At 37.7% G+C, this 21,151-nt stretch overlaps 1 protein-coding gene across 3 annotated transcripts in view; it reads left to right on the forward strand.

Moving 5' to 3' along the window:
- Positions 1–21,151, forward strand: part of VPS37A (VPS37A subunit of ESCRT-I) — a 36,602-nt gene that overhangs the window by 3,294 nt on the left and 12,157 nt on the right. For all 3 annotated transcript variants that reach the window (XR_006743017.1, XM_036454678.2, XM_036454677.2), the window contains exons 2-6: positions 8,846–8,920; positions 10,349–10,463; positions 11,045–11,145; positions 18,227–18,443; positions 20,316–20,386. Coding sequence is in view for 2 of the 3 variants with exons in the window: in XM_036454678.2 (XP_036310571.1) it covers positions 8,846–8,920; positions 10,349–10,463; positions 11,045–11,145; positions 18,227–18,443; positions 20,316–20,386 (579 nt within the window). In the remaining variant the exon portion in view is untranslated. The remainder of the gene's footprint in view (positions 1–8,845; positions 8,921–10,348; positions 10,464–11,044; positions 11,146–18,226; positions 18,444–20,315; positions 20,387–21,151) is intronic.

Consider the following 21,151-nt stretch of genomic DNA (forward strand, 5'->3'; position numbering starts at 1 on the left):
CCAAATCCACTTCCCCCGGCTTCTAGGAAGAACACCTGTTGTTGTCTGGTTATCTGCTGTGCTTTTTCAACCCCCGCAAGTGCTTAATGATGGTTTACAGTGACACCAATGACCATGGCTCAGTAACTAAGCCTTAGTTCCTCCTGCTAGTTACCGTGAGAGCAGGACTCGGAGCCTACTCTTGGTCAGTGGGAGTTGGAGAAGTCAGCGGGGGAGCTGTTCCAAACATTTTCTCAATTATAAAGATGTCTGAAAGGAAATGTTTCGGATATTGTTGCGCTACACGGCCATGTGGAACTGCTGGGGTCAGGGAAGGAATTCAGGCTGACTACTAGGAATGTCCGTGATAATGCTGTGATGCTGGACTAACCATTGGGGGAAACTTCCTGCCTCTGGACCTCTTGCTGCATAAGATTAATAACCCCTTTCTGTTTAAGCCACCTTCAGCCAATGTCCCAGGTGAGACCAGCTAATCCCAAAATTTAGAGAGTCCTCAGAAGTGAAGCTGTTAAGTATTTCCATGCATTGTCCCTGCAATCATACGATATTGAAAACTGATAGCCTTAGCAATTACCATCCTAATTAGCATGGTTTCGCTCTCTCAATATTTAAGTCAGCTTGGTTTATTTCCTTAGTTCTGAAAGCACAACAGTGTTGTAAATGGTAACTATTATCTGCAATTAACTATGTAAATTCAAAGTTATAAAGTAGTAATCCTTCATTACTTTTTGCTTAGGGAGATCAGCTGTCTATTAGTAAAGGATTTCTGCATCATTTTAATAAAGTAGACGGTAATTCTGGTGTTATTTTTGTCTTCAGTGAGAAAATCCAATTTGGGAATTATGTTTATCAGAATTGCTATCTCTTTTACTCTGGTATGACTAATAACCTTAATGAAAGAAGCTCTGTACCAGAAGTCAGGAGATCCTGATGTGTCATTAGCTGTCAGTGCAACCTTGGGTGTTCACGTAACCTTAATAGTCCTAAGGCTACGGGAGTGAGACGACCGACTACCTAAATTCCTCCTGCTATTGGGAAGTCTGCAGTTTCCTAGGGTTACTGATGTGAACGTTATGTTAGAGATAAAAGACAATGAATTTGAGCAACATAAATGAAGAAAGCAGAAATTACTGACCTTAGTAAAAGCAGCTTGACTTTAGGTGAAGGAAAGCTTTGTAATCAAACAATCATGGATTCCAATTCTGGCTCTAACATATTGTTAGTATAACTATAAACTATATACTAATAATAAGACCTATTTGCAAGTTACTCAATTTCTCTGAGCTTCCATCTGTAAAATTAGGAATTGTGATTCCTTTTGTGCAGGATTGTTGATATCTAATATTTATAATCATTCATTGTTGTCTCTGGCTCACAGTAAGCATATGAAAAATTGCTTCCCTTTTCCACTGCATGTAATTAGTGTGCCTGGAGCTATTATTGCTCTTAACCTACATGCTTATTGCCTCTTAGCCCTAGCTTACTGTTTATGAATCCCTCGCCAGCCTACCTAAAGCTCGTCTACCTCTGGCAGGACTACTGACTTCCCATTCAGAAAGTAAGTCCCTTCCAGAGAGTTTCTATTACAAAAGCAATGCATGTATGTTGAAACGTTTTAGATATAGTAAAGAAACTAGAATATTCTAGAACGTGTAAAGAAACTAGAATATTCTTTGGCACACAGTAGGTATTTTGTAAATGGCAGTTATTTTTATTTAAAAAATACTAGAACCAATCTTCATATTCTTAAGCTATTTGAAATTTCCTATTGTTGCCAGCCCCTGAGTACCATTGCCAACATTTATCATTTGAAAATTTTTTCATTAAATTTTTCAAATTTCCAATAAAAAAAAATAGACTTTATTAATTTAAGCAATTTTAGGTTCACCACAAAACTGAGCAGCAGGTACAGAGATTTCCTATATGGTCCTTGCCCCTTCCAACTTGTCTGTTAACATAGAAAGATCTGGAAAGATTTGGCAACTGTCTCCATACGTAATTTTTGATATATGTAATTTTAGCAATATTATTAGCTTTGAGCTGAAGAGTAGCTGTTCCCTTAGTGGTCTGCCTCTTGTCCATTTTACCAGCCTCTCCCTAATTTACTACAAGCAGCTGCCTTCACTCATGTGCATTATTTAATAATTATAGGTATTTGAGATTAAAACTTTTTTATGGAAGAAAATAATCTGTATATATAAAAGGCTAATGCATAAATTGTCCCCGTGGGAGTTCAACCAGAAGTTTGATCTCTTGCTATGATGTTTGCTGACCACCAGGGGTTGGCACGGAACAAAGGAAGACCCCAGCTGGCAGCCAGGGAAGGAAGGCCCTGGCCAGCAGCCAGAGGCCCTGATCAGCCCTGATTGCTGGCCAAGCCTAGGGACCCTTCCTGTGCTGAATTTTGTGCACTGGGCATCCAATGTTGCAATAAAAAAAATCCAAAAATCTGCTATGCATTAGCCTATTGAAGCTACAGAATCTACAAAATGTCAACATTTTGACTCTGTAACTGGGTGTTTAGCTCATAGTACACTTTAAAAATTACGTATATCAAACAGTCCCATAATTAAGTGAATTTTAATTTGATACATTAGAATCATTAGCTCTTATAGTCTTTATAACCAGTGATTGAAAGTTAAAATTGTGAAGTATATGATACAATATAGTAGGTTGCCATTTAAGAAAAAGTTTTCTAAACCCTATATAATAAAAGCCCAGCCATCAACCATAACGGCAGAATGACCGCTTGACCAGTCACTGTAAGGTGTACTGATCACTTCTCAGTTCCTTTCCCTGGCCGGCAGGCTCTGATTGCTGATGGGGAACCAGGTGAGGTGGTGGTGAGATGGCCCTGATCACATGCTAGGCCTAGGGACCACCTGCACACAATTTTGTTCACCAGACCTCTAGTAGAATCATAACAGCTCAGGTGCTATCTCTAGTTAATTTCCCGTTAGTAGTATCAGTCAGTACCAGGCAGTCATTTCTCTTCATTAGTAAATCCAGCCACATCTACCTCTCCCTTTCTACCCAGGAACTTTTAAGCTGTCTCTACTCCCTGCTCTCCTGAGCCAAACCCTGGTCATCCCGGTTCCGCTCTGTCTTCCTTCCATGCTACTGCTGGGTTCTAAGTCTCCACTCTGCCTCCAGTTGCCTTCCCTTAATTTGTTTCTTCCACGTGGCTGCCAGTGTCATCTTTCTAAAATTCAAGCATGGCTGTGTTATTCCTTTCAGTACTAGATGTACTAGTTAATGATAGCGAATTTTATAATCAAAGAAAATACAATAATTTCAAGAGAAACATCACAAGTGCTTTATTCTAAATAATGTCCATCATGGATACCGTCCCAATAGAACTTTTCTTCTTTTTTTAAAAAAAAAAAAAATACATTTTTTATTGATTTTGTACAGAGAGGAAGGGAGAGAGAGAGAAACATCGATGAGAGAGAAACATCGATCAGCTGCCTCCTGCACACCTCCTACTGGGAATGTGCCCACAACCAAGGTACATTCCCTTGACCGGAATCGAACCCGGGACCTTTCAGTCCCCAAGCCGACGCTCTATCCATTGAGCCAAACCAGTTTCGGCAGAACTTTTCTTGTTTTGAGGCAAACCAGTCAGAGACCCAATTTTTCACCTCTTTGTGTGTTTTGAAGTGTGTTCCATTGATCGGAACAAGTTGTAATCTGAAAGAGCAAGGTCTGGTGAATACAGCGGGTGGGTTAATACTTCCTAGGCAAGATCTTTTAACGTGTCTTTAACTGGTTTTTGAACTGTGTGATGGTGAGTTATGAAGCAAAATTACTTTGCCATGTTTTCTGGCCCATTCTGGTCATTTCATGATCAAAGCGTGGTTCAAATTGATTATTTGTTGTTGGTAGTGATTAGTATTAATGGTTTCATGTGGTTTTAGAAGCTCAAAACACACCACACCTTCCTGAGCCCACCAAACGCAGAGCATTGTCTTTTTTCTGAAGCAATTTGGCCTTGTAGTAGATACTGTTGGTTGACCTGGGTCAACCCATGATTTTGTGCCTTTGGGATTCTCAGAATAAATCCACTTTTTATCACCAGTCACAAATCAATGCAAAAAAGACTTTTGTGCTGTTGAAGCTACATTTTACTGATAACTTTCCGGTTTTCCATTTGTCTTTCATTCAGTTGATGTGGCACCCATTTCCCTTCCTTTAAAATCTTTCCCATTGCTTGTACTAGTAAGCAATCAGAAATTGTTTGCTGAGCAGTGAATAATCTTTCTGCAAGTTGTTTTTAAGTTTGACACGCATCTTCATCCAATAATGCTTGTAACTGTTGGTCTCCAAACTTTTTCGGTTGACCTGGACGTTCTTTGTCTTTCACATCGAAATCATCACTTTTGAAGCGTTTAAAGCAGCGTTCACGAGTATAGTGCGATGGAGCATGTTCCCCATAATCTTCCCGAAGTATTCAGTAGCACTTTTCTTTAAAATAAATAATGAATTATAACTTCCTGCAAATGCTCTTTTTTTTTTTTTTTTGGCACGAAATTCAACATTTTTAAGTGTAAAAATATCTATGATGTTAACACCTTCAACAAATTTAACTTAGGAAGTTTTGAAGCTTGTTAACAATTTAGCATACATATTAAATTGCATATATATCAACATATGTGTAACTCCATCCATTGAAAAAAAATTCGAATTATTAACCGGTACACCTAATAAGTAGACCCCAAAGTACAGCTTGATGTCTGCTTTTCATAGAAAATGGTTATGTGACTGAGGGAAAGGTGTCAACAAAGGGGCTGTAAAGTTTCTTTAGTGGCTAAAGATAGGGAGCCTTTTAGAGACCGGTGCTCCTTTCTGAAGCTTTCCTTAGGAATTTCCTCTGCCTGGAATGCCCTCTTCATCCCCCTGCTTTCCCTTTCCTGAGTGTTAGCTCTAACTTCTGTGTGTAGTTCAGATGTGATTTGTTTTCCTAGAAGACCTCGCTGCCACCGATGTTGCGCTTCTTAGGTTCCCCGAGATAGAAATTGAGAGGAAATCCAGAGAAATTCCCAGGTTTTACTAAGCTTATGCCAAGCACAAGAGAAGCAGCACCGAGGAAAGGCAGGTCCTCTGAACTGGCTCAGGGGCAGCTGGCCCTGCTTGGCTGCTTTCATAAGCTGGGACATAAGCTTGCACCGAAAGGTGGGCTTTTTTAAAAAAAAGGCAGGCTTGAAGAATTTTCCATTGTAGATTCTTCCTTTCCCAGCTGTTTTGCTTAGTAACTGTTGGCTCCTGGGCTGTGGGGGCAAGCTGGCTAATTGCTCATTATGCCACCTGAAGAGGGTTGTTTCGTGGTCACACCTTGGGGTTAGTAGTTTAAACAGGCAGTTGAGAAAGGGACATAAAATTAGTTACTTCTGTACTTTTGACTAGGAAGTGGAGGGGTTTGCAGCCAGCCAATTATTTTTCATATCTGTGGCCAAGTCCCTATGCTGTCTCATCACAGACTCCCTCCCAAACCCCCGTTTGATTAGATGTTTTTTTCTGTGTCCCTACAGCTCTTTGCACATCTGTCATTAGTAGCTTGTGTGTTCTACAGAGCACTGTTCAAAAGGTATTGTGAAATAAGTCCGTGTTAAATATATTAGAAAACAAAATCAAGCACTTTAGAATTTCTCAAAGCCTTTCATAGGCCTAAGTGCATTAGTATTCTCCAGGAGAAGGATCAACTTTATATCGTTTGTGTGTGTGTGCGTATTATATAAGCAAGTGCTATTTTATTTTGTTTTAATTTGTAGTCTTTGCTCAATTACTTCTGTTTCCTTCAAGTTTCTGTGTTTTGGGCTTACTGAGCTTGGTGCATGCCTTGCATGGTCTGGTTTTGTTGAAACCTTTCAGATGTGTCTGTTTCTGTATTTGGGGTTCCTTGTTGACTTGTTTGAGGATGCTTACTGTTTACCATAGCTGCCTCTGGTGATGAGTGAAAAGGACTTACTCCAATGTGGGACCAGCCGAGTTGTCAGAGGGAGACTTCCTGAGGCACTGCTTCTCAGAGGCTCCTTCACTGTGCTGAACAATCCTGGGGAGAGAGTGCTTTGCATTCAGTGCCCTCACAGGCCTCCCTTTCCTTACCCTGAAAGGTGCTCCTGCTCTGCCGGCCACACTCCTGGTTTGCATTGACTTGAGCTTGGAGGACCCGCACACTGCTCCACTTTGCATTGGTTTTATGTTTTGGATTGTCATTAGGTTCTGTATTTACTATCTTTTCCTTTTTCCTTAAATTTAATCCCACTTTTTTTAATCTTTCAGGGACTCTCCCAAACTGCTTTTCTGCTTATGGCACTACTTGCTTTGTAGCAATGCTATAGATTTGCTTTTAAAGTCTGTTTTGATATTTCCTGGAGATTTAGATAAGATGGGGGAAGTTGTCTATTCTCCTATATCTTTATTTACATGTGAATCCTTCCTTTATTCGCCTATAAACAGTCCTTGAGTCACCCTTGGGAAATGAATGATATCAGTACCTTGATCTCTTCAGTTACTGCACTATCTATCTCTTCGAGTCCCCTGTGTCCCTTCCGAGCCCACACCGGCTATATTCGTCTCTATTTGTATTTTCTTGCACGATGCTGCAAAAACGGTAGCTGTTGCAGTTGAACCAAGTTTTGCCTATTAAATCCAAGTTTACAGAAAATATAAAGTAGCAGGTAAATGAATGTTCTACAAAAGGAATCTTTTAACCATAAATAATGAGTGCCTCTTGCATTTCAGGATACATTTGTTTACAGCTTTAGGGACTATTAAAAAAATGAAGATTCCAGTTAGTCAGACATTCTAACAGTTATCTGTTGTTTCAGTTTTCTTTAGTCCCAGATTCAGAGCCACTGAGGTAAAACCACACTACTTCACTTGTCTCGGAAAATCTAGGAAATAAATTAATGGGGCATCGTTTAAATTTTATCTTGTGGTGTGATTACAGTATTGCTTTAAAATATCATGTTTATTTACATCTGAGTGGTATTGCCTGTCAGCATAAAGTTGTGGTTTTAAGAACGTTTATCAGAGCATGCTTCACAGTAGTGAAAACTGAAAACAATTTAAATATCTAAAAAAAGAGAATAGGTTAAACAATATACTAGAATATTATGCTGTCATTAATTGTGGTGACAGTGAATTGGACATTCTGACCAAATACAATGCCTAAAAACAGTTAAAATTTTAATAGTACAAATTTAGGCAGATTTCAACTTAGATGCGAATTCTAAATGCCTATTTAATAATAGCTAATTTTTATGTGTTATGTGGAGGGCTTTCCATGCATTACTTCACTTAAGCTAACAACTCTTTTAGGTAGGTAGATGCTTGTAATATTCCCATTTCCCATTTGAGAGATAAGGCTTATAACTTGCCCAAGACCACACAAGTTAATGGCAGAGGATTTGTGTCCAAGAAGCCTAACTGAAGAGGTCATGCTCTCAGTCAATAAGATGCTCTCCTTGGCTTTGAACTGGTGGATGCCTTTGTGACCAGTATTCCCTTGAATCAGTGACATGGGTCCCAAGATAATGTAGAGAAATAAAAAAATTAATAAAACTTTATTGATTACATGGTGTTCATACAACTGAGGAGGCTGTCAGTATCCTAGTTCAAACCTGTTCCCCAAAGAGAAACATTCATAAAATTTTTAAGTCAAAAGATCAAAAAATGTAGTACCAAAAAATGAGGAAAATACAAGGTTTTCTAAAGCTATTAAAGTAACCAAAACAAAATTATGCAAAGGCTAAACCTCTTTCAAAGGTATTCATGCTTTAAGAAGTTAGTATATTTAAATATTAAATTTTCTCTCAACCATGACTAATTAATACAACTTAATATTTTTTTCTCTTTGGAAATATGAATGTTAGAATTCCACATGAGCCCCCCAAAATTTGGTTGGAAAATTAAAATTGTAATGTATGCCTGCAAACTAACAATAAAAAAGAATTCTGAATGTAGAATGTTAAAATATAAGGGATTTAGAATAGTTGGAAATTATGTTCAGCTGCTAGGAATAAAGACTCCCAAAATAGTGACACAAAAGAAAAGTTTGTTTTTTCTCTCACATAAAAAGAAATTGTGCAGCATTTCTGTAGTCAACAAGAACCTGCACTACTTCTTTCTACCTGCTGAGCTCTGCCTAACCTTCCATTCTCCGCCACTCATGGTCCAATTCTGATTGAAGTCCAGCTCTCGGGTCCAGGCAGAAAGGGCACAAACGCTCATGCCAGGTTTTTTATTCCCTATAAAATGCTTTCCTGGAAACTCTACCCCCCAGTTTCAATTTTTCTGTATCTTATTGCTAGTACTTAAGTCTATAGCAACAACCAGCTGTAAGAAAGACTAGAACATTGCTATTTCAGAATAAAATTAGGCTTCTCTTAGGAAGGGGGGGGAGTATTTGTGTTTTTTGAAAACAGCCAGCAGTTAGGTTTAAATACAGCTGGTTAGTGGCACAGTTGTATAATAGTCAGAACCCAGATAGATGTCGTGCCGATCTGTATTAACAAGAATGCTCACGATCGCTTTTATTAACAGATAAAGTGATAGTAAGTCAATCTAGCATTATTATAAGTTATTCTTTCCTCTTTGCCTCAATGTCTACCCCCCCACACATACTCTCACACACTTGAATATTTCAGAATATTATTGCCTCTTTTTTGATAAGCCTTTTCTATGATCACTTTCCCTTCAAGCTACAAGTTATAGTGGCCCTCTAGATTCTGTGATTAAAACTAAAAATAATTTTAGTAGGCTCTAAAAACATTTAACATTTGTCTTTAATATTAATGGTTTTATAACTTTAGGTACAATTTTTTTCTCAAATTTTCTCCTACAGTATAGCTGAAATACAGAAAGATGTGGAATACAGGTTGCCATTCAGCGTAAACAACCTGACAATTAACATTAATATGTGAGTAGAAATTATATCCTATTTTTCTCTGTAATACGACTATTTTTATTAGAAGTATAAATTGTTTAAAGTGAACTTATTTTAAATATTCCCTTTCCAGTAACTATAATTTATCAAAGTTGCACAATTTTGTGAATAAATATTTTGTAAAGAAAGTACTTAATGTATATTGCCGTAAGAAAATTATAAAAGAGGAAATGCAATAAAAAGACACAAAAATCATGAATACTCTATTCAGTTTCATTGATTTGCACTAAAGTCTTAGCTGGAAGTAGGTTGAAAGAGGAGAATGATAATAACAAGCAATCAGAGAGATCATGTATGGAAAACCATTACAGATATATTCACCTTTATATCCTAAAGAAGTTGAAAGTTCAAGACCGATTTGATCTGTTTGTTTTTTAAGGAAAAAAAGTTAATAATATAAACATGAGGTTATTGTCTTATAAAGAGGAAAGTTGGACAAATGACGTTCTTCCCTCAGATTGCATTAGGTGTTTGGCTTCTGGAGGCAGTGTGTGGGTGGGTTAAGAAGGTACCTATCTTGAAGACAGGAACCAGGCCTTATTCATCTCCATGTCCTTATTGCCCAGCGTAGTGCCTGCACAGAGGAGGCGTCACTGTATCCTAGGAGTGAATGCAAGCATTATGCTGTATTATCTTGTTGTACAGTGGTCTTTTGAGTCCTCACAGCAAATTGGGGCAAATTAGAACATAGTCGGGATACAAACCTAGATTAGTCAGGCTCCAAAGGCCACTTGCCTTTTTACCAAACTAGTTTAGCATCTTCAACTATATAAATTGAGTAGTTTTACTTCTCTCCAAGTGTCCTATGTACAACCAAGTAGAAGAAACCAACAAAGACCTAGTTTTCTTTTTGACATTGCTGCCAACAAAGAGTTTTCTGAGCCACCAGGGGAATGGAGAAGCAATTTGAAAGAACACATTCTTTTGAGTTTTAGAGGAAATTTGGAAAACAGTGTCATATCCAGTAAAATCCCATTTTTAAAGATTTCATTCCCTAATCTTAAATTTGTAATAGGTTAAAAAAAAATCAGTCATTAGCGAACGTTGTAGTTCGTTATTAATAATTATATATAAAATATTGTAAAAATTAGGTTATGAAATTTTTATTAAAATGTTTCTTACGTACTGTTACGGCTGGGCCACAAAAATATTCATTGTGGGCCTCATGTAGCCAAGTTTGACGTGCTTGCTGTATGGAATTACTTAATTTTATTTTCAAATTGTATCTTTTTGTATATTTTCAATCATCTCAACAACCATAAAAGAGAATTTATTACTAACTAATAAATCCAAATGAAAATATGAAAATGTAATTTGTTTTAAACTAACTTTGCTTTAGGATTATTACTATGTGATGTAACATTTGTTGTCTTTGTTTTTCATCTGTTCTACCTTTACCAGATTGCTTCCTCCACAATTTCCTCAGGAAAAACCAGTGATCAGTGTTTATCCACCAATACGACATCATTTAATGGATAAACAAGGAATATATGTTACCTCTCCATTAGTAAACAATGTATGTTTATGGTATATTTATTTCAGAGTAATAAAACAGGTGTATTTTTTTACTAAACACTTTCGAAATCTAAAATGCACTTAAAATCTCATTTTGGAATCAGTAACTTTCAAAAATCTTTTCCACTGTCTATGATAGTACCGATTCAAAGGCTGTTTTTCAGTGGCAAGGACCTGCTGAGGTTCACAGTAATTATTTCATAGTTTTTAGTAGAAATGAAATTCAGATATGCCTTAAAGTTCTCAAGCTATGTATAACATTGATTAATGTGAATAATGTACTCTCAGAATTTACCTTTGACCCTTCCAATCTTTATAAATAGTGAAATATGGAAATATTTTAGGTGCATCATTGATTAAATAGACCTTTGTTTGATTTATAGTATTGATTCTATTAGAAAATATTGTAAATTGTGGATTGCTGATATCTTTATTTGACACAGTGTCCTTTGCTTACCATTTAATTCTTGTCTTGAAAAATAGGTTTTAATATTTAAATTTTAGAGTGAAGTTATCCTAATGAAAACTTATGTTCTTTTTCTGAAAGTGATTTTAATCATTCTGTATTATTGTTATTTTCAGTTTACAATGCATTCAGATCTTGGAAAAATTATTCAGAGTCTATTGGATGAGTTTTGGAAGAATCCTCCAGTTTTAGCTCCTACTTCAGCAGCATTTCCATAGTAAGTATATTTATAACAAATGTTTGTATATTTGTTTTAATCAAAGTAATCAAAATATAGCTTAAAAAATTCAGATGATGCTAAAAAGAACTTTATTTTTACATCCCCATCTTCACAAAAATAGATTCATACTGTTCAGAGACAACTGTTTTCTTCTTTTCGCTGCTTCTCTAATATTTACTTTCATCTTTTTAAAAAAATTTATTGATTGATTTGAGAGAGAGAGGAAGGGGGGCGGGAAAGGGGGTGTAAAGATAGAGAAACATCGATTTGTTGTTCATGTGCTTATGCATTCATTGTTGTTTCTTGTATGTGCCTTGTCTGGAGATAGAACCTGCAACCTTGGTATACTGCTCTAACCCACTGAGCTGCCCAGCCAGGGCTGCCTTCGTCTTAGTCAATTATACGTATAGACTGCTATATTTTTATCCCATCATTTTATATATTACCTATTAAGTTCCCATTATGATTACTGAGGATTTTAGTTATCTTTCACAAATCTTCTCTCATTCTCTCAGTGAAATTATATCATAAATTTTATTTAAATAAATTTTTGGTGTTTTCATTACTTTGACTACACATTTCCTGTTGCCTAAGTGCATTTTTCTGTTATAACTTTCTTACTTTTTTTCTGGAGTTAATTACTTCCAATTTTTCATTGGCTTTGTTTCTTAGATCTTTTTAGTATTCCCACTCACAGTCTTCTTGAGGCCCTGCAGCCTTTGACACTCTCCTGAGGGTATATCTTGCTTTCACAAACTCTGGATGGTCTCAAAGCCACTCTCATGTTTTGGTCATAGCAGCTTCCACTTCCAAGCGCTAAATATTTTCTGGTTATTAAGACTTAATAGCATATTAGCCACAAAAAACAATGAGCACATTTATAGTATTCCACTCAGAAAGGGTTCATCGGAGTGAGCTCTTCCCTGCTCTGTTCATCGTAAGGAGGCTCTCCTCAGAGGCCTTACCTGGGGGAGTCAGCTGGTATACCTGAATGTTACCTTTATGTGTGCTGGCTTCCTCACAACACAATGGCTGGTGTTCCAGCGTGAACCTCCTGAGAGAGAGGGCTGTGAGGAAGCCGTAATGACTTAGTTGCTGAAGTCCTTCACTTCTGCTCCATTTGATTTGTTGAGGTAATTGCAAAAGCTTGACAAGATGCAAGGGGAGAAAAATTGCCTTTTCTTCTTGAGAGTGGAGTGGCCTGGTTCTGCAAGGCCACATAGGACCAAAGTAATGCTGTGAACATTTTTGTAAATTACAGCGTGGATGCTTGGACGATAAATCTTGAGACATTTTTTAAAATCTGCAAATGTCTTTAATATACACTTACACGTAATAATTGATGCAGTTCAAATTCTAAGTTAAAGCGATTTCCACTTTGAAAACATTCCTCTATTGTCTAAATATAGGCTATTGGTGCTAAGATGTCCAATGCCATTTTAATTTCTGATTTTTATAACATTTTTTATATCTTTGATATTCTGAAACTGCATGATAGTGCAACTTCTTGTTGCTTTTTTTGCTTTTCAGAATAGTTATTGTATTTATTGCCCAGTCCTTCTGTTTAATTTTAAAGAACATTATTTTATTCACAAGCTAAGTGGCAGTGACATCTTGTGCCTGGACATCTGTGTAGCTAGGTTATCAGGTTCATTATGTACATCAGCCCCAACTCTCATCTTTGCCTCTTGTCTATGTTCTGGAGTCATGAGCCTCACTGATAGTCTTTATCTAAAAACAGTATTTCCTGTCTTCTGTTAGGGTAGGGCTAAAAGTTAACTCATCATTCACCTTATATTAAAATAGAAGCCAATAAGTTCACTTGTTCTCCTTTTATGTAAGTTCTGTGATAAAGTGCACATTATTTTTTTTTTATATGAGCTGGTATACTCTATTTTAAATTAATTCTTTATTGTTGAAAGTATTACAATACAATTGTCCCCTTTATCCCTCATTGACCCCCTCTAACCTGCCTCTCCCCCCCACCATATGCTAAAGTGCACATTATTAAAATGCAAGTTTGATGCATCTCCTAGATTATTTTATAGGTTGTATCTATCATAGGGGTCAAAATAAAGCAAAGTGGTTCAGAATTATTAAGGTTCATTCAAGAATAGTACAAATATTGTCATGTTGATCATATTGTTTCTAAATAACTTATCCTATATAATAAAGAAGTAATATGCAAATTGACCATCACTCCAACACACAATATGCCTCACCCTCTCCCCCCCACCAACTGTCCTATTCTCCATTCTGCTATTTCAGTTGTAGGAACTCTTTATATATTTAGGTCAATTATCTCTGTGTCTATGATGAGTTTAAAAATTTCCCCCAATGTGTTATTTGGCTTTGTTCTGTAGAGGTTTGTTTGTTTTTGTGTGTGTGTGTTTTTTTTCATATCATGGAATTTGTAATTTTTTCTTATGACTTACAAATTTAGTAGTTCTGTTTTCAAATTTTTTTAGGAACCTCCATACTTTGGTAATACAAAGTTGCTGCACAGGATTCCCATTTCTCCACCAACACTTACTACTTCTTGCCCAGTTAGAAATTTATGATCAGGTTACCCTTGAGATTACTTTTAGTCATTGAACTTGTTAAATTTATTCCAGAGCCCCATTTTCATTCACAGCTTTTTTTTTTTTCATGCTTTTTTCCCCTTCTCATATTGACTTAGTTCCATGGTCGGCAAACTGCAGCTCGCAAGCCACATATGGCTCTTTGGCTCCTTGAGTGTGGCTCTTCCACAAAATGCCACATCCTGAGCGAGTCTATTTTGACGAAGTATTGGGTAGGCAACTAAGTAATTGCGGATTTTAAATCAAAGACAATTTTTTCATGGAACTAAATAACTTTATTTTGTAATGTATTGCCCGTTTTGATCAATGACCTTTTGCCATCTTTCAGGCAGCATCATAATCCCACGTTCAAAAAACTTCTGGTTTTTATTAGCAAAAAACTGAATCAGGTACGATTTGACATCATCATCATTATTGAAAGTTTTACCATTCAAGGAGTTTTGTAAAGATCGAAACAAAAAGTAATCAGATGGTGCAAGGTCAGGACTATATGGTGGATGTGGCAAAACATCCCAACCAAACTCCATTAATTTTTGCCGAGTGACCAAAGATGTGTGTGGCCTTGCATTGTCATGATGGAATACAACACCTTTTCGATTTGTCAATTCGGGCCGCTTTTCTTCAACTGCATTGTTTAATTTCATTAGTTGTTCAATGTAGACATCAGAATTGATCGTTCGGTTGGGTGGTAAGAGTTCAAAGTAGACAATTCCTTTGTAATCCCACCAAACTGATAACAAAACCTTCTTTTGATGAATATCAGCTTTTGATGTTGTTTGAGTTGGTTCACCTGGCCTGCTCCACGATCTTTTCCGCTTGATATTGTTGTAAACAACCCATTTTTCATCGCCAGTTATCAGTCGTTTTAAAAATGGATCATTTTCATTACGTTTCTTTAGCAAATCGCAGCTGCTAATGCATTGCGTTAACTGTGATTCTTTCAGTTCATGAGGAACCCATGTATCGAGTTTTTGAACATAGCCAAGTTGTTTTAAGTGATTTTCAATGCATGTATGTGATACATGAAGCTTCTCTGCAATCTCACGTGTTGTACTGTGACAGTCCGAATTGATTATTGCTTTGATTAGGGCGTCATCAACTTCAACTGGACGACCAGAGCGTTTTTCATCTTTGAGTGAAAAATCACCAGAACGAAATTTGGCAAACCAATTTTGACACTGCCGTTCTTTTAAGGCTTCGTCACCATAAACAGCACATAACTTTTTATGAGCTTGCGATGCGTTTTTCCCTTTGCGGAAATAAAAAAGCAAAATATGACGAAAATGTTCCTTTTGATTTTCCATTTTTCAACGAACACCAAACGAAAACTACAAAACAGATCAAAAAACTTTTTTCACTGATTAACAGCTGAATAGCCAACTATCAAATAACAAAATGTGTTTTACATTTGTACTACGTCTGCAAACCTAAAAACTCAACTGAAGCCATATATGTGTGAAACCCGCAATTACTTAGCTGCCGACCCAATAGCATTAGAAGAAATTTAAGTTTAAAAAATTTGGCTCTCAAAAGAAATGCCAATTGATGTACTATTGATATTTGGCTCTGTTGACTAATGAGTTTGCCAACCACTGGCTTAGTTCAGCTGTTCAATCTTTTGAGTTCTGATCATTTCTTCTGCTTCAGCCAGCCTGTTGTTGGACCCCTCCGGTTTACTTTCCACTTCAGTTATCATATTCTTCAGCTCTATGACTTCTATTTGGTACTTTCTTATATTTCCTAGTTCTTTGTTAAAGTTCTCCCTGTGTTCCACCATTCTTCTGAGCAACTTCTTAACCATTACTTTGAACTGTTTATCAGGTATATTACTTATTTCCATTATTGAGGTTTTATCTTGCTCTTTTGTTTGGAACATGTACTCTGTTTCTTTATCTTGCTTGACTCTGTGTTGGTTTCTATCAGGAGATAAAACAGTCACCTCCCCCAGTCTTGAGGATTGGACTAGGAGGTGAACCTTGCCCGGTCTTTTGAATGCCTCTCAAACCTTTGTGATTATTCAAGCATTCTGTTATATCTTTAAGAGGTATCAGTAATTCAAAGTGTGCCAGTTCCTGCCTGCTTCCCAGGCTCTGGGTGGCAGCAGCTTTTAAAGTATGCAAATATGTATTGTCCTGTGGGACACAAGCTTAAGTCCCACTGACCACAACATCCAGGCAGTTTAGAAGTGTCCTGTTGGAGAGAGTCTCAAAAGTCTGGCTTAGGTAAGTGTATAATCTCCTTTCTGAGAGATACCAGCAAGCTGAGGAGAGGCAAAGGGCAAGTGCAAGATGGCGTTACCACCTATGTTCCAGCATCTTTGTTAGCCAATCCTGAAACCTGCCCCTCATGACGAAGCTCCTGCACAAGCAAATGTTGTGGGGTCAAGCCCTGGGTTCAAAATAAGACCAATAGAGGCTGATGATTGATTAAAAAAGCAGGCAAGGATTTATTGAAAAAAAAAACTGGCCAGGACAGCTTCGAGAGCACCACACGCAGGTGGAGTCCACACGACCACACCATTCCAGGGGTAGGCAATCCTTTTTAAAGGTTAAAACCACAGGAATTTTCCTTTGTTCTAAATTCTAAAGGCTGGGAACATTGGAATGTGGCCCTATCTTGCCGATAAAACAGAAGCAGAACTCAGAGGTTAATCTCTAAAGGTTATCTCTAAAGGTTTTCTACAGTTTCTACACCTAAAGCTACTGAGTTAGTGGGAATCAATCTCCTGCAACTACCCTATTGTTTAAGCAAGTAATCGAAAGTCAGATAGCAGGGTTAAAATCCAAACAGCAGTTTTTACCCAAGTATGATTGCTACCCGTACAAATAGGCCACTTTCATAGGAAGGCTGGGTGAGGGGGTGTTTCTGCTGTCTGTGCAGTGCCCCAGGGGTTGTCTCTGTAACTATTACAATCCTATTGCACCCAGGAACTCCAGCTCCCTGGCCTCCGAGCCAGGTGATCAACGGCATTTCCTGAACGGCAGACAAAAAAGCCAGTGCACCAGACGTAAGCCCTTCAGGAACTGTTTCTCAGTTTGCTTAGCTTTGGGGAGCTGATGGATGCCGATCCCATTGGTTTTCAAAGATGCCTAGAGGGCTCATCTGCATGGGGCTGGTTTTTAAAGTTGCGGAGCTCAAACTCTTTGCTTCTTGGGGAGAAGCTTGGGGTTTTGAGTTTCTTCCCAATTATGGGTCACCTTGCCAAGGGTGTGACTTATGGCAAGATTTATCTCATCCTCTCTTATATATTAACATTTTTAGCAACTCATGTATACATTTAATTTTTCTTTAAAATTTTCTAGAAAATCCGTCTTTTTTTTTTTTTTTTTTTAATTCTGTATTGTTTAAAGTATTGCATGTGTCTTCTTTCCCCACCCCCCATTGTCCTTTCCCTGGCCACTCCCATCCCCTAGAACACATGTGTCAAACACACGGCCCACGGGCCAAATCCGTCCCGCCAGGCCTTGCAATGTGGCCCGCACCGCGCTGTCATCACTGCACTCCGCTGCGTTTCCATCACAATGACAGTTTATGACTGTTCAGTAAACCATTCGGCCCGCGATTTAGGCTGGATTTTAGATTTTGGCCCCTTCTCTGATTGAGTTCGACACCCCTACCCTAGAACATTCCCTCACCCCCCTAGAAAATCAGTCTTGACTTTAAACCATATTTGTTCTAATACAGTGAAAGTTACTAAGCAACCTCATTTGAATAAATTTTCTGAATTAAATGTTATTTACCACTAGAGGCCTGGTGCAAGAAAATTCGTGTGCTTGGTGGGGGTGGGGGTGGGGGTCTTACAGCCCAGCCTGCGCCCTCTCACAGTCTGGGACCCCTCGGGATGTCCAGCTGACGGCTTAGGCCTGCTCCCCATGGGTATGGCCTAAGCTGGTAGCCAGACATCCCTCTGGCAGCCCAGAAGCCCTAGGGGATATCTAGTGGGGAACAGGCCTAAGCCGTAAGTCAGACATCTCCTACCGTGGAGGTGGGAGAGCCTCCCTCCACCATCACTGCGCTGGCTAGCCATGAGCTGGCTTCTGGCTGGGCGGCACTCCCCCTGTGGAAGCACACTGACCACCAGGGGCAGCTCCTGTGTTGAGCGTCTGACTTCCTGGTGGTCAGTGTGTATCATAGTGACCAATTGTTCCTGGTCGATAGGTACAATTTGCATATTACCCTTCTATTATATAAGATTCTCTCTATGAAGATGTTGACTGATGCCAGTGGAATGCTTAAAATTCAAATATGGCCTGTCTATTCACTTCTGTTGAGAATTTGAACTTGAATGGCTTTTAAAACATTTTTCTTCTTCATTGAAACCAAAATTTTGGGTGCTTATATTTTATCAAATTATATACTATTTAATTCAGTTACATAACAAGTGTCATCTGCCATAAATGGATTCTATTCATAACATATGACAGTTGTTACTTGAAAATTGAGGGATAATTTTACAGTCACCCCTAACTTCTAATCATGTGTTTCTTTCTCTTTAGCCTGTACAGTAACCCAGGTGGGATGCCTTCCTATGCTTCTCAGGGCTTTCCCTTTCTTCCTTCATTTCCCCCACAAGAAGCCAGCAGGACTGTCAGTTTATCTGTGGCTGACACTTCATCAACGACAAGTTACACCACAGCCAAACCTGCTGCTCCTTCCTTTGGCGTCCTTTCCAATCTGCCATTACCTGTTCCCACAGCAGACACTTCAGTGCAGGTTGGTATCTTCAATTAGTGATATTTTGTACCCTTGTAACATTAATGAACATTAAATAAATTAATTATGCCGAAACTGGTTTGGCTCAGTGGTAGAGCGTCGGTCTTCGGACTGAAAGGTCCCGGGTTCGAATCCGGTCAAGGGCATGTACATTGGTTACGGGCACATCCCTAATAGGAGGTGTGCAAGAGGCAGCTGGTTGATGTTTCTCTCTCATCGATGTTTCTCACTCTCTTATCTCTCTCCCTTCCTCTCTGTAAAAAAATCAATAAAATATATATTTTTTAAAAGATTAAAAAATTAATTGTGTCTCCTTGTGCCAATCACTAAGGTGTAAAAGAAAAAAAGATTAAATCACATTTTCAACTTAGTTAACAAATTAATAGAGGTCACCAACATATAATCAAACAATTGTCAATAAGGAACTTCCAGTAGAGTAGAAGACATAGTCTGAAGTTATGTTGAAGATACAATTTGAGGGAATGGTCAGTGCTGCTAGGGACCAAGAGAGAACTTAGAAGGAAAATGTGAATCTATATTTTCATAACTTTATTCTTAGTAAGTGCCTTAAGCCCCAATACAGATATCAGGTGCTCGGTTAAAATGAGGCAGATGAATGAGCGAATGAATTTATGCCTGAGGCCAGATTTGATACATGGTAATGAATGTGCCTGGATGACAAGTGGTTATATAAAGCTTTCTCTGAAGAGGCAGCAGCATTAACAGGCCTGGAGGCATTTACCAGATGTGTAGTTGTGAAGCTGCCTGTAAAAGATCTCTCCGGCTGTCCTATAGGACTTGGGCAAAGGCACAAGATATGACAAGGAGGAGAAACAGATTGTGGGGGGTCTGCCATAGCATACTAAGGGCTTCAAGTGTCCAACTGGTTTGAAAATTCTGTTCCTTAAGTAAGCTAGTAGCTATTGCCATGTGGGAGTTTGCTGAGATAAGAGACTAATATTTGTTTATAAAACATATCAAGGGATTTAAATCCTTCATTTTTAACCCTTAGTGAATATCTTCTATAGTAATACTCAAATGTTATAAAACATTATATCCCGCTTTACTAGTTAGAGTGTTTGTAATAATTTAGAATATAGACCCAAGTGGACTTTGTTTTCCAAAATCTTTTTTTTTTTAATATACATTTTATTGATTGTTTACAGAGAGGAAGAGAGAGGGACAGAGTTAGAAACATTGATGAGAGAGAATCATTGATCAGCTGCCTCTTGCACACCCCCTACTGAGGATGTGCCTGCAACCAAGGTACATGCCCTTGACCGGAATCGAACCCAGGACCTTTCAGACCACAGGCCGACGCTCTGTCCACTAAGCCAAACCGGTTCCTGTTTTCCAAAATCTTACATCATTGTATTCATGAATATTATGAACAAACCACAATTAGCGGTAAAACAAAGTTACAACTTTTCGTGAGTCTTCAACTTTAAAGTCATCGATATTCAAATGATGCATACTCTGTTCTTTATCTGCCTACTGTCTCACCGAACTTAGTTCTGTAACTATTCAGACTTTTCTCAACTTATTAATGTCCTCCTATACTTAATTCCTTTCATTTAAGGTAGCTTTATTCATACATTTCAATGAAATTCACATATAATTCTCCATATTGTCACAGATATACTTAAGAGATTTATTTTACAGCCTGTGCTTTGCACATGAAAGAGAGCTAAGAAGGTACTCACCTGACCACCCCTCTCCCCCACAAAAAAACAAACAAAACCAGTAACTGAAAAGAATACAGAAAAGAAAGTGGAGAGAGTACGGACAGTGGAAAGTGCAAAGACAAAGATGTGATAATGAGATTAGTTGAAAAGATGGCTGAAATATAATACCATTTCAAACTCTCTTTAGATAAGCCAGAATGGTTTTGGTTACAGGATGCCAGATGTCCCTGATGAATTTCCAGAACTCTCCGAACTAAGGTAAAAAGACTTGAAGAATAACATTGGTGTTTGTTGTCTGTTCTATTAGTAAATACAAAGCAGATCATCATTGTCATTTCCATATTAAATAAAAGTATTGAAATCCTCACTGTTTCTAAATTGTGGTTGTCTTAATTGGTAAATTTTATAAATCAGTTTTTATGTTTTGTAGGTTGTGTTTATTGAATGACTATGTACCAGGGATTTTTCTAGATTCTGGGAATGATAATTACCAGGATAATAATGTCCTTTCTCTTATGTAATTTATGTTCATGTGAAAATTATTTCATTTATATGTTTAATAAATATTGACTGAATGTTAAAATAATACCAGTATTATTAATATGAATGATGAATGTAGGATAAGATTTTTGTGAGGTGTGTTATACTTTTTTTTCTTCAGGATATACCACACCAGAGACTACAGCCAAATACTATTTTTTCTCTTCAAATAATGTTTTTCTGGATGATTATATAACTTAGAAAAGAGTTTGCTTTGAATTTTAAGAGACAACGTTTTTCTTTAATATTTAATTTAGATTTTTAATCATGCATCGCTTTTATATGGATCACTGGTCAAAAGTAATAGATACATTCGGAAAGGTTTAGGTGCCATCCTATCCAGTTGTCTTTTTCACCCTGTGGATATTGAGTTTTTATTTTGGCTAAACCTTCTAATCCTACTCACATACACATACATATATGTGTTTTTTATTGTGATAGCCACATATCTGTTAGCTAAATAAGGCAGTGAGGCTAAAATTG

The sequence above is a fragment of the Pipistrellus kuhlii genome, unplaced genomic scaffold (genome assembly GCF_014108245.1).
Source record: "Pipistrellus kuhlii isolate mPipKuh1 unplaced genomic scaffold, mPipKuh1.p scaffold_m20_p_3, whole genome shotgun sequence".
In the NCBI taxonomy this organism is placed as follows: Eukaryota; Metazoa; Chordata; class Mammalia; order Chiroptera; family Vespertilionidae; genus Pipistrellus; species Pipistrellus kuhlii.